At 43.2% G+C, this 12754-nt stretch overlaps 1 protein-coding gene across 1 annotated transcript in view; it reads right to left on the bottom strand.

Moving 5' to 3' along the window:
- nsd1b (nuclear receptor binding SET domain protein 1b) overlaps nucleotides 1–2799 on the bottom strand; it is a 30801-nt gene extending 28002 nt beyond the window's left edge. Inside the window, exons 1-2 of the mRNA XM_080482773.1 lie at nucleotides 2390–2799; nucleotides 590–1485 (exon numbers count right to left, since the gene is read on the bottom strand). Coding sequence (XP_080338899.1) covers nucleotides 590–1468 — 879 coding nt within the window. The 5' untranslated portion in view covers nucleotides 1469–1485; nucleotides 2390–2799. The remainder of the gene's footprint in view (nucleotides 1–589; nucleotides 1486–2389) is intronic.
- Between the last annotated feature and the right edge of the window lie 9955 nt (nucleotides 2800–12754).

Genomic DNA, 12754 nt, shown 5'->3' with positions numbered 1-12754 from the left:
TTCACAATGTGAGGAGAGCTTACCACTCCACCATCATCTCTGTTATTTTTTTCATTCTCAGACTTTTTAGTACCTCCGAAGATCTCAATGCCTTTTCTCCCTCTGACATAGAAATCTTCATTTCGTCAAACGCTGTGACAGTTAAGGTGTAAATGAGTGATTTTTAAGTAAATTACAGGGGTAAACAAATACAGACGATCCAAATTTAGAAGTGAGGCTTTCCGTTTGTAGCTGCTGTAGTAAGAGATGATATGATAAGCTAGAGAGCAACACACTTACAGATAAAGTGGAGAAAAAGAAATGTAAACAACCTATAAAAGACGACGCAATGAAAGTTTGGGGTTTTCACTTGACAACCTGTAAATGGGGCCTTAAGTTCAGAGTAAAACTAATTCAACGTTGCCGATTATTCAGAGTGACTGCTAAAGAGGCCAGTGTTTGGTTATGACAGGTCAGCGACAGTGAAGTGTTCAATGTCAGCGTGTATGAAAAGGTTTTGTTAGCATCAGGTCAATATCAGTTATTAAAGCAAAAGAATGACTGAGTGAGTTTTGTGAAGCTAATTGGAGGTAGTGAGGGTAAAACTTGCCACTGTGTGCCTTAAGAAAGCCTCCTCAAACAGGAAGAGCTCGGCGTCGCTCTCCCACTCGTCCTCCCAGCTGTCCCAGTATCTCCTGCGTTGACCCGATGACTGCGAGCGCGTCACCACTTTGGCCGACGACACCGCCGTATCCTTGGAGTCCGAGGTTAAATCTCCCGGAGTGGACTGAACGACGTCCGCCGTCTTCTCCTGCTTGTCCTGCGTGCCGGCGACTGGCAAAGTGGCCCCCTGCTCTTCGTCGTTATCGTCATCCTCAAACAAAGAGGATTCGAAGTGGAGGAGGCCGTTAGCGAAGGGGCTGTTGCTATCCAGAGAGAAGGCCGGGCTCGGCGGGCCTGAGAAACAACCCTCCGTCTTCTTCTCCGGTGCCACAGAGTCACAGCTCGTGGCTGCCCCCGCCGGGGTGTTTCTACTTCCAGTTTGGACTTCAGGTTGTTTCTGTCCAGAGGAGGAGTTACCAAAGCTCTCGTCCCTGCCCGTGGTCGCGGTGCTGGAGTAATCAGCCCAGGAGTCCCTCTCCACCACTTTCTCCTTTTTGTGAGCCCCCCAATCCCAGCCGGCCTCCGGCTCCATCACGGGCAGCACCAGGTCGGGCTGGCTGACCATGGTGGTGAGGTGCTGCAGCCTGCGGAGGGGACTGTAGGCCGAGGAAGACGAGGTGGACGCAGGCGAGGAGGTGCGGTCCCTTTGTGCGAAGCCGTACACGGACGCATGCTTGAGGGACGAGGCAGCGGCCGACATGGTCAGGCCCGTCCTGTGATCATGTCGTCTGGGTGGGCCGGAGTGGGCGGAGAGGTCACGGCCGGGGGTCAAAGGGCAGCTGAACTGTTGAGTCTCCCTGCCACGGCCTGTGTAGGGCCCACTCATGCTGGCATGATTCCTCCCTGGAAAAGAAACACAGACATCGAATATTAGAAGGACAAACAATCATACAATAACATACATATGTAACTATTCCGTTTGATAATCCTCTATTATCTAATAATACCATATCTAATTATATTTCTACCTACAATCTGGATTTGAATAAATAAAACCCCAAAGCATCGCTGCAGCCTGAATAAACTTAAATTCCCAGTTATTGATGGAAGTGGCAGATCAAAAAGCATCATCTCGACATCAGATTGCAGAGACAACACATCCTGCCTCCCCAGCCAGTCAGAATAAAAACGTAAACACTCACAGCCGACGAGCGGATCGACCTAATGTGACATTTCTCTTAGAATGGGAAGAAGATTCTGCGCAAACGCCGCAGCCAATCCATGAAAAAAAAAACCCTTTCAGGAATGTTATCGCGATAAGACGAAAATGACATCAAGCGGGGATAAGGTCAGTCCTTAAAACCCGCACGCACGCGCACACACGCGCGTGCATATCGTCAATAAAGCCACAAACAGCGCGTCATGTCGAAATCGAGCGCACGTTTTTCTTTTAACGCACCGGCGCCGCGGACGAGAGATAAAATGGACCCGGCTGTGTGCGCGCGCACGTGTGCATGACTGCGCGTGCGTGCGTCCGAGTGTGTGTGTAGGTGTGTGCAGCTGCATGTGTGTGTTGTCAGTCTGTCGTCCGTCCGAGGTTCAATGGTTTTTGCACAAGACATTAACACGCAAACGCCACAAAGCGCGCAGAGACGAAGACCCACAACAAGTTCACACACACTCACACACACACGCAGTGACACAAACACACAGGCTTCCCTTCCCGACAGATGCAGGCTATGTGCATCAAACAACAAAATCACGGGGAAAACACCGGATGACACGGGATCCGTCGCGAGAATCTTACCATTCCGGTGTGAGCCACCGCACACAGGAACCTCCCGCCGCTCATTTTGGCGTCTAAATGTGCCAATTTCCAATTTTTTGAAAGCGGATGAGGAGAGTCCCAGCGGCAATACTACTAGGCCTGGATCCTGTGAAACGTACTCACTCTCTCTCTCCCTCTCTCTCCCTCCACCACCTCCCTCCTCACTCCTCCTCCTCCTCCTCCTCCTCTCTGGCTACATGCGCTAAAACCTGGTCCAGCGGCCCCTGGAAGAAAAATCGGAACTCCCCCCTCTTTTTTTCCAGCTTTATGATAACTACAACTTTATAACCCTCTGTGCCATGGCTCTTTCCTGCCTGCAGACTCTGCCTGCCCCCTTGAAAGTCAGATCTGTGCTCTGTGCGCTGTGCGCACTGCCAGGCGTCACTGCCTCCCTCCCCAGCCGGTCCACAGCGTGGAGCTCAAGAAGGGGCCGTAAATCCTGAAGACTGGTGGGGTAAAAAAAAAATTAATAATAATCTGAGCTGACAACCATATATAACACACAAAAAAGCATCTAAAAATAAATCGCCACGCCCCTTTTCTTAATTACGAGCATCAATTATTAACTGACACTCTCGCCACCAATGACATGACACAACTTGTGCCAAACTGGCATCACCTCCACAACTGAGACGCACACATGGAGAGATGTGACAAGACAAATAGATAAATAGATTGACGAGAAATAAATGAAAAGAAGAGTCCACCAGCACGTCTGAGGAGCAGTGAAATGGTGCAGACCCGGAAAACCAGACGAGGCGAGCTGCTGTGTACAGTCTCTGGCTTGCACACACCCGGTCCCCTTCAAAATGGAGTCCTCCAGCCTTCAGAGGAGGAGGGGGGTGGGGGGTGGGGGGGGGAGAAAAAGAAGAAGTAGAAGAAGAAAAAACAGGCCACAAAGTGTTAATATATGTAGGATTTAAAGTTCAGCCAGCCACGGAGAAAGTGAGGCATAAAGCGCACCTTCGCTGCGCTCTGGAAGTGTTTTCTGGAGGCGATAGGGACATTTCCTCCACATGCAATGTCTCCAAAGTCACTGTCTTACGAGGGGTGGGGGTGAAGGGAGGGGTTGGGGGTGGGGGTGGGGGGGGGGACACTGATCCTCTGGTGTATGTGTGCCAAAAACGCACGTCTGATCGCAATGTATCTTTATATTTTTTGAAGAAACGCAACATTTGCAGCCAGTGAACCAGCGCTTTGCGTCGTGCAGAATTAAGTTGTTAAAGCCTGAATCTCCTCGTGAGGCGGACGGATCTGGACGTGTGTCTGTTGGTGGGAATAACCTCCAGATATGAGAGAAATGAGGACGATGAGTCAGGAGGGGACAGAGAGAGAGAAAAAAAAAGGGGGGGGGGGGGGGGGGGGATGGGGTCTCAGGTATAAAAACACCTCCCCGGTTCACCCGGTGGCGATGTGGCGTTTCTACAAATGATCCACGCCGTCGCCTCCTGCCTCCAGAAACACTGACTGGATTCATGAGTGGAGTGAAATGCAAGCAGCACACAGCTCGATCCGCTCATTAGTGCTCGTGCTGGAAGCAGAAAATCGGCCATGACTCGTGTTTTTTTTGTTTTTTTTAACGTCTCCAGCAGACGCTCATGATCTGATCGACACTTTCTCTCTGAGGGATTCCGGGTTGTCTCACCCGGTCTGCGCGGCGGGGGGGTCGTTTAGGAAAAGAAAGAAATGAAGGGCGAAAGAGGAGGAAAGAAAGACAGGAGGGTGAGAGAAAGAGAGACGGGCAGGCAGACAGGACGGGGCCTGCTGCGGGATCACGGCGCAGCGCAGAAACAGCGCCGCGCGTCGGCCGCGCTGCGTAAATCCCGCAGATTAACGCAGCGTCACCGTCGTTTGGTGCACTTTTCTGACCTGGCGCTGCTGCGCCAAGCCAGGGTTCCCACTTACATTTAAGTTAATTTAAACATGTGTTTGTGTATTTTACTAGTGTCGTTCTTTCTTTCTTTCTTTCTTTCTTTCTTTCTTTCTTTCTTTCTTTCTTTCTTTCTTTCTTTCTTTCTTTCTTTCAGTTTGATATGTATAACAAGGAGAAAAAAATACAATAATTCAGCACTTTCTCATTGTACCCTGTAAAAAAGGAAGGAATAGAAACAAGTCCAAACATTTTATTCATTCCAGTCCCTTGATAGCTGTGGATTAATGTAAAACCATGATTAAAAAAACAAACAAGCATTTATAAATTAAATATAAATATACCTTATTATAAATAATATAAATAATGTTCTGAATAACTTTTTTGTTTCAGAAAATCCAACTTTAACCATATATCACATCCATTTCCCTTTATTTAATAAAGTGAACCGTGGCCTCATCCAGATACAAATTCAACAAACAAACGCTATTGGCTGATTAAATAGGTAAATAGAATTGAGCGTTGACCTTGTGAGAGCCTGAGCTGAGAGTCCTTCAGCTTCATGGAGATCAACACACACACAACAAACACCTGATGATCGACGCTCCAGAACAACCAGGAGATAAATCCCATTAAAACAAGGGAATTATTGTGGATTTCAGGAAATCCTACGCGACTGCAGCGTGTCCTCCATCAGAGGAGAGGAAGTGGAGAGCTTTAGGTTCATTGATCTTCCTCTGGTCTCTTCAAACTTTCTGTCAGGTGAGGAAGGCCCAACAGAGACTTACAGCAGGTTCACCTCTCTCCATCGCCCCCTGCTGGTGAACTTCTATAAGGCATCCAAACACCCCATTCTGACCTCGAGAGCTTCACAAGCTATACAGCGCGAGGACAGGAACGGAGGGCGGAGGACGACACTGCCTCCTCTTACAGACATCAACCGACAGCCAGAAGCATAAGACTGATCCCACTCTGGACTCTTTTTGTTTCTATTCTATTCTATTCTATTCTATGTTAAATGGTTTAAACTGTTATATATGAAAATATAAAATCTGTAATTCTGTACTTTTATAATTTAGAAAACATAACTACACTTTTGGTAGATATAGCAAAAGGTCAATATATATATATATATATATATATATATATATATATATATATATATATATATATATATATATATATATATATATATATATATATATATATATATATATATATATATATATATATATATGTTCATAAGCTGCGTTATCTTTATGTTGCGTTGCTCCAGGCACATTTATTGGGTGGAAAGTTTTCTTGAATTACAATTTTGCTCGTAAAGGTTGAAGACCTCTGTAATAAATATTCTTTACTAGTTTTACCAGAGTTACCAGTTACTTGGAAAAGTAACTTCTGGGTTAGTGAGTGAATTTTACTGACATAGCACTTTTCACAGATAAAAACACAAGGTGCGTCACCATCAGACACAATAAAACTCAATACATGTTGGACACTGAGTTAATCAAAAGCTTCTCTGACATAAAAGTGTCTTGAGATGTTTTTGAAACCGTGGGAGGGAAATCCATCGTCTCCGTGCCTGAAATGATTCATCCGTCAGGAGTTTTAAACCGAGTGTGTGGGAGTAACTGGAACTGACCTGCTGACCTCAGAGCAAGGGGTGAAGAAGTCTTCGACAGGTCAGAAATGTACTGGAGAGAAGACCAACATTTTGAAATAAATTCTAAACTTTACTGGAGACCAATGAAGAGAAGACTGGAGTCGTGTGAGAACGTCTGTTGGTTAAAACTCTTGCGCATTATGCAGTCTGAAGTCAAACCAAAGCTGATTTGTTAAGACAAATAAAAAGACTGTTACAATAATCCAAAGGAGAAGCGTCGAAAGCATGGATATTCATCTCAAGTTGAACTTTTGTCACCAGCAGTCTAGATTTTGAAATATTTCTCAAACAATAAACATCGTTCTTGACCAGCTGTTTGAAGTGAAGCTCAAACGACATTGAAGTGTCAAAGAGGACGCGTGAACAACAAATCAAAACAATCAAAGTTTCAGTTTTCACATTCAACTAAAGTGAATTGCAATTTCACCATCTCTTTTTCAAAAGAAGCCAGTTCATGAAATTAGCTTTCAAAGAACTAGATATCTGGATGTTGTTAGCAAAGCAATGATAAGACATTCAATTTTAATAATTTGACCAAGAAGGAATATGTACAGCAAGAAGAGAGAGGCTCCCAGGACAGATCCCTGGGGTACTCCACACGGCAGCTTTGCTGTATCAGACATACAGGCACATCTAGAAAATGTAGAATATAAAAAAGTTCAATATTTTCTGTCAGTCATTTCAGAAAGTGAGACTGTTATTTTATATAGCTTTATTACACATAGATTGAAATATTTCAAGCCTTTATTTCTTGTAATTGTGATGATTATGGCTTACAGATAATGATATACAGATAATAAAAGTATTTTCATTTTATTTCACTTCATTTCATTTACAACAAATAAAAGCTTGAAATATTTCACTCTATGTATAATGATTCTATAGAACAAATGAGTTTCACTTTCTGAACTGACTGACCCAAAAATATTGAAGTTTTTCACGACATTCAAATATTTTGATTTGTACCTGTATCGTACTGCTGTGAGCTGAGTTGTGGTGTCAGTCTAACTTACTGATTCACTCAGTGAGTTCAGCTGAAGTGTCTTCAGTTACAACAAGGTGGACAACTGTGGTACAAACATGTGATTTTACTCTGTTTCAGTTTACCTGTAATTTAGGGGGAGATACCTTCCAACAGTCGTCCAGAACTTGTCATAACACCTGGCCTTTAATCGTCTGCTCCAGTGTCGTACTATGACCCTGAGTAGGTACGGATTCACACAGCCATCCTCATTCATTGTCAACTACTTCCACATTCCATGACCGACCCGCTGATTTGAGGGTTTATTCACCCACTTTCACCGGCGTTTATCTCTGAAAGGGCAGACTTTGGCCTGCTGACTCGTTTGGTATTTATAGTGGCAGTATGTGGGCTATCAGGTGAACAATGAATGTTGACTCTCAGTGAATAGTTTTAAATCTGTATTGAATCGCTTCTGTTTGGCGTTTGCATGTTCTCTCTGAGTTCTCTCACGATATGGAGACGTAATGATCAAATACATTGTTTAGTACACAGTATGGTGAACAGAATGGTTAGTATTATTAGTTGTTAGCACTTTTGTGATAATATTTCCAGTTGGATTCTCACTTGGGGGCTTTTCTTTCTCGTGTTCTCCTGAGACCCGAGCCTAGATTTCGTGACGCTGCCATGAAAGACAGCTAACTAGCATTAGCCTAAAAGCCATGCAGTCACGGTGAGTTTGTAAAAACATGCAGAATGCAAAGGTTTTACAAGTTGGTTTTTGACATTTCACTGTATTTTGCACGAGAAAGCTTCATAAAATTGGCTTTATGTTGAGATTGTAGTCATTTTTGGTCATAAACCTTTGTTTTTACTAACACGTAGACATATTTTCAGCAGGTATACTCTGAGCCACAACAAAGAAAAAGTTTATAATGTAAATTTAAAGGTTATTATGAGACTGTTGGGCTGGTCTGGCCCTGTGTCTTTGGCCCCTGAACTAACAAACAGTTTGACACCTGTGTTTTAAATGGACTGTAGTTGTCAACGTGGTCCTGTCTTTTCAGGTGTACTTTCTCCCCAAATCAGCTGGAATCGGCTTTATTGAAGATGAATGGGTGGACTAACTGTTGTCCAACGTTAGCTTCACAAACTCTGTAAGAGTTGGAAATTGTCACGTTGGTTTGTGGGTTGACTGGACACGCTTCAGAGTTAGAGGCTCGTAAGAAGCAGGTTTGAGATTGGCTGTTTTGAAATTCTTCAGGTTCTGTATGAGAATCTAACACTTTACGTCAACGGCTTCTCAAATCAACAGGTGAGATCACTTATTTTTAGTTTTTGGGATGCAAGATAATAAGATGACCAGCACCCGACATTCAAATAACAGTTTTCTTTGAGAGCGTAGCTGAAGCGGAGTACTGCTGGTCCTTCCGGGACCTTGAGGCCAGGAGACTGTTTTCAAATGCAGGGATGAATGTAGTCATGTCAGTTAACAAAACAAAATTAATCTGTGGAGCTATGAACTATCCTCAGCATAAGCTGCTTCAGACAGAGAGACATCTTCAAACCCCCTCATACGTTCTCAAATGAGTCAGAACAGAAATCTCTTGTAAGAACCTGTTGGAGCCACAAGGGGGCAGCAGCGCATAAAGTGAGCTGAAGGTTTGGAGCTGGGACACATATGATTAAGTGTCTTTTCTCAAGTTTTAGTGTAAACAAGTCAAAGTTAATGTGACGAAACTAACCAACAGTCTCTTGTAGGTGACATCTGCTCTATTATTTAGTCTATCCAGTCTTCCAAACAGCTTTCAACTAAATGTAATCATCTCTACTTTTCTCCCCACACTGTGTGAAATATGTCAGTTAAAGCTCCACTATACTTTACAATTGTTTCTTTAAAAAACACAAAAAACTGCACGTGACCTAACACATTAAGCATAAATAATGTTTTCAACACAACGCATTGATTAGACCAGGGGTGTCAAACACATTTTAATTAAGGAGTCACATGCGACACAGTTTCATCTAGAGTGGGCTGGATTGGTAAAATAGAGCCATAATAACCTTTAAATGTAAACTTTAAAGTTTTTATCTGTTGTGGCACAGAGTGTACTGTTAAATGTGGGGCGGGGGATGAGGACTCAGAGTGCCAGACGCCACCGTGGTTGATAGTGAGACTCATTTTATCACCAAACAACAAACGTGAAACTAGAAAAACCCAAAAGTGAAAAACCAAAGTCTTCAGGATGAGGGAGCCCGGGAGTGTAACTAAGAGACCACAGAGACAGGAGGACTGAAGCTCAGGAGCACAGCCAGGCAGAGACAGAGAAACACAGTAGAACCGAGGAACCAGAGCAGCCCAGTTTATAATAAAAGCACCGGTGACGACAATCACACACTCAGCACAGGTGAACAACATCCGGGCCGGAAGCAGCAATCAGACATCCCCTTTCTTTTATTTTCCCTTTTTATTTCCTGGAAAAAAATAATCTGTTCTAGTAATTTTAACAATTTTTATTGCACTTAAAAAAAAAAAAGAAAATATATATATATATATATATATATATATATATATATATTTGCAGTTCTAGCTATGCTGGTGGTTTTAGCTGTTTAACTTAATTTAGCCATTTCTATGCGCGATCAGACCATTTTTGAAAATCATTGTGGTATGAAACTGAAATAAAAAGGTAAACAAAATGTTTAGTAATTTTCAGAAAATGTCAGGGAGCCACTGCAGGGGGGCTGAAGGGCCACACGTGTCGCCAGACGAATCCAACAAAAAGCGATGAACAAGTTAGGACTCCTGCCGAAGTGTCCTTGAGCAAGACACTGAACCCCAAATTACTCGGAGTGCCTTTGCATGGCATCCATTAATGTGTGAATGTGTGTGTGAGTGGGTGAATGTGATTAACTGTTTTGTTTACTGCTCACACGGTGGAAAAGTGAAAATCCATTTACCACACAAACATGATGCATTATGAAAACAAACTGAAATGAAATGAACACAACTTTAATTTAACTTTTCTTTAAACCTTCGTTTTTTTAAGAATGTGATCATTCAACCCGTTTACTACTGAGGCTTAGTGTCACCAGATACTTTGCTCCGCTCATAATGGAACAAGCATATATTTAGGTTTTAACCTCTGCTGGATCGTGGCAGCCCTTCTCAACCTTGAATACTCGTACTCACAGGCTGATTTATATTATATGACCTGATGTTGTCGTCCCCAAAGGGAGGCGGGTCCCACCATGTGATGAATAGCAATGTGTATATTAGTCAACTGTCTGTCACCCAGGAGAGCGCGAAAGAGATCCGGAGGCCCACACTCACTTTCCGGAAATGTGTGTGTGTGTGTGTGTGTGTGTGTGTGTGTGTGTGTGTGTGTGTGTGTGTGTGTGTGTGTGTGTGTGTGTGTGTGTGTGTGTGTGTGTGTGTGTGTGTGTGTCTTCCTGTTGTTTTAGATTCCTCTTTTCTCCCCCACTGCTGCCAATCCACGACCTCTGACCCACGCTGAACCCAGCTGTCAGCTGTCCTGGCCTGCAAGGGACCTCTCTCTCTTTCTCTCTCTCTCTCTCTCTCTCTCTCTCTCTCTCTCTCTCTCTCTCTCTCTCTCTCTCTCTCTCTCTCTCTCGGCCACTTACATAACTACGATTCTCCCATGATCGAACACACATTTCTCAGTTGACTATCATTATTAACAGACACCAGAAAAAAAGCTGCACACACAGCTGATGATTACTCATCGTCACAGTTACTTTGGCACATGCTTTTATCCAAACAGACGTACACTTATTAGCTGCTCCATTAGGTACATCTGTGAGATCTAATGTGATCCAGACAAACAGCTGTCAGAAATCCGGCTTTTACAACTGTGATAATGTTCAGTTTTGCATGAAATTGTCATGAGTTTAATTTTTGGATTGCGTTTGATTGCACTATGTTATACTGAGGACTGCCCCGAATATATCGGCTGTTCAATTAACTTCCGTTAAAGATTCAGACTTTGAGTATTTCAGGTAGTGTAAAGTATCTTCTTTAAGGCAAGTCTCATGACCACTAAGCCCACAGGAGTGTGTCTCTGCTCTCATCTGTGTGAAAAACGCGTTGGACATCGGTTTCAGTTAACATAGCTGGAGATGCAAGGACTAGGTATTGAACCGTGGTCCTCTGACGACCCAACCATGCATGCAACCGCTGAGCGAGACCCGCTCTGCTGTGTGCATGCTGTTGCTCGAAACTTATACACATACCTTCCGCCCAGTGTCAGCTACAATAACCTTCAGCCTGCCATGACCCTTTTCAAATGTCTTTAATAAAGTAGCGCCCCTTGAAATATGTTTTTACCCCCTCAACCAGCATGAAACAGGAAAAAGCTTTGGAGACACGACAGGAGGAAGATACAGGTATGAATCGTCTGCTTCGGTTTTGTTTCTTTTGTTTACCATGTTAATTTTTTTTATTTTAAACTACAAAACATGAATCTATATGGGAAAGCTTAAACGATAACAAAGTGCAGAAACAAATCTGTCTGTCTGTCTTTCTTCCTGTTAGAGGGAGTTTTTCCTTTCCACAGTCGCTCATGTGGATTTGATTGTTGGGTTTCTCTCTGTTAAAAGCCACTAGAAATGACTGTGTTATATTTGGTGACATATAAATAAAGTTGAATTGAATTTAATTGACATTAACAATGGGAGTACAGGGACATTCGTATAGACTGAAGACCAAGCTGGATTGTTATTACGGCGATTGTCAACTATAAGATTACCAAGTCCCAGGAGACGATGGACTGGGAGTCATGAGACACGACGGAGGAAGACATTGTTCTTATTGTCCATCGACTGAGCGCGTAAAGAAGAATTATTTACTACTATTTAATAAAGTTCAGTTTTGCCGTATTTACATGAAGATGGAGTCGTAGCATTTTCAAAAAGTTCCACCACTCAACACTTTACGAAATGGCCTACATTTACATGAGTTGGTCCACGACAGAGATAAACAGTTTGACCAACAAACCAACAAGCCTGTCTCCGGAGGATTGTCGCAATGAAAGAGCAATCAACTAAATAACCTTTATTAACCTTTATTAATCTTTAATCCATGTTGACATAAATCAACACTCTGGATAGAAACTCCCATACACAGACCCAAAACACAGTGACAACAAAATGAGGACATGCCGCTAGAGTAAAAGACTTTTTCTTTTTTTCTCTTCAGGGAAACCGACCAGATCTTCAGCAGCTGGAGCTGAGTCACTGCAGACCAACATCCCCACATGTTCAATCATTTTCTTTTTTCCGCAGCTCAGACGGATATCTGCCCTGAAAGGTCATCTTGACCCTCCATCATCGGATCCTCAGTGACGGCTCGCCTGTTCTTCGAGAGCGTCATGGAGCTTCTCTCCTGCGAGAAACGTTGACTGAGACTAGAGGTAATGAATGAGCCTCCGCTGCGGCACTTCCCCACGGACATACAAGCACTCAGCTGATGGATGGAGCACATTAACCAGAGAGGCCGCTCGCTGCTGTCCCACTGAACCAACCAACACTCAGTTCAGAAAGATTTGGTATGAAAAGTGACCAAAAGTGTCTCTATATTGACGGGCAGATTGAGGGTCATATATAATGAAGTGTGATTATATCTTCAACAGGAATTTTGAATAAATACGAAAACAAATAGGTAATGAGGAAAAAGTCGTTATATCTAGTCTTAGTTTGTCTTTTTAGGTCGTTCTGCCTTCGGTGCATTGCTTATTTAAATACTAAATGCTAAGTATTTAGTTTACAATCAATATTCTTCAACTCGTGACTGTAATTATGTTTGATTTCAGTTGGCTCAATAACGCATTA

The sequence above is a fragment of the Lipophrys pholis genome, assembly GCF_963383615.2.
Source record: "Lipophrys pholis genome assembly, chromosome: 16".
In the NCBI taxonomy this organism is placed as follows: domain Eukaryota; kingdom Metazoa; phylum Chordata; class Actinopteri; order Blenniiformes; family Blenniidae; genus Lipophrys; species Lipophrys pholis.
The sequence above is the reverse complement of the archived record's forward strand: the minus strand, read 5'-3'. Positions and strand labels throughout refer to the sequence as shown.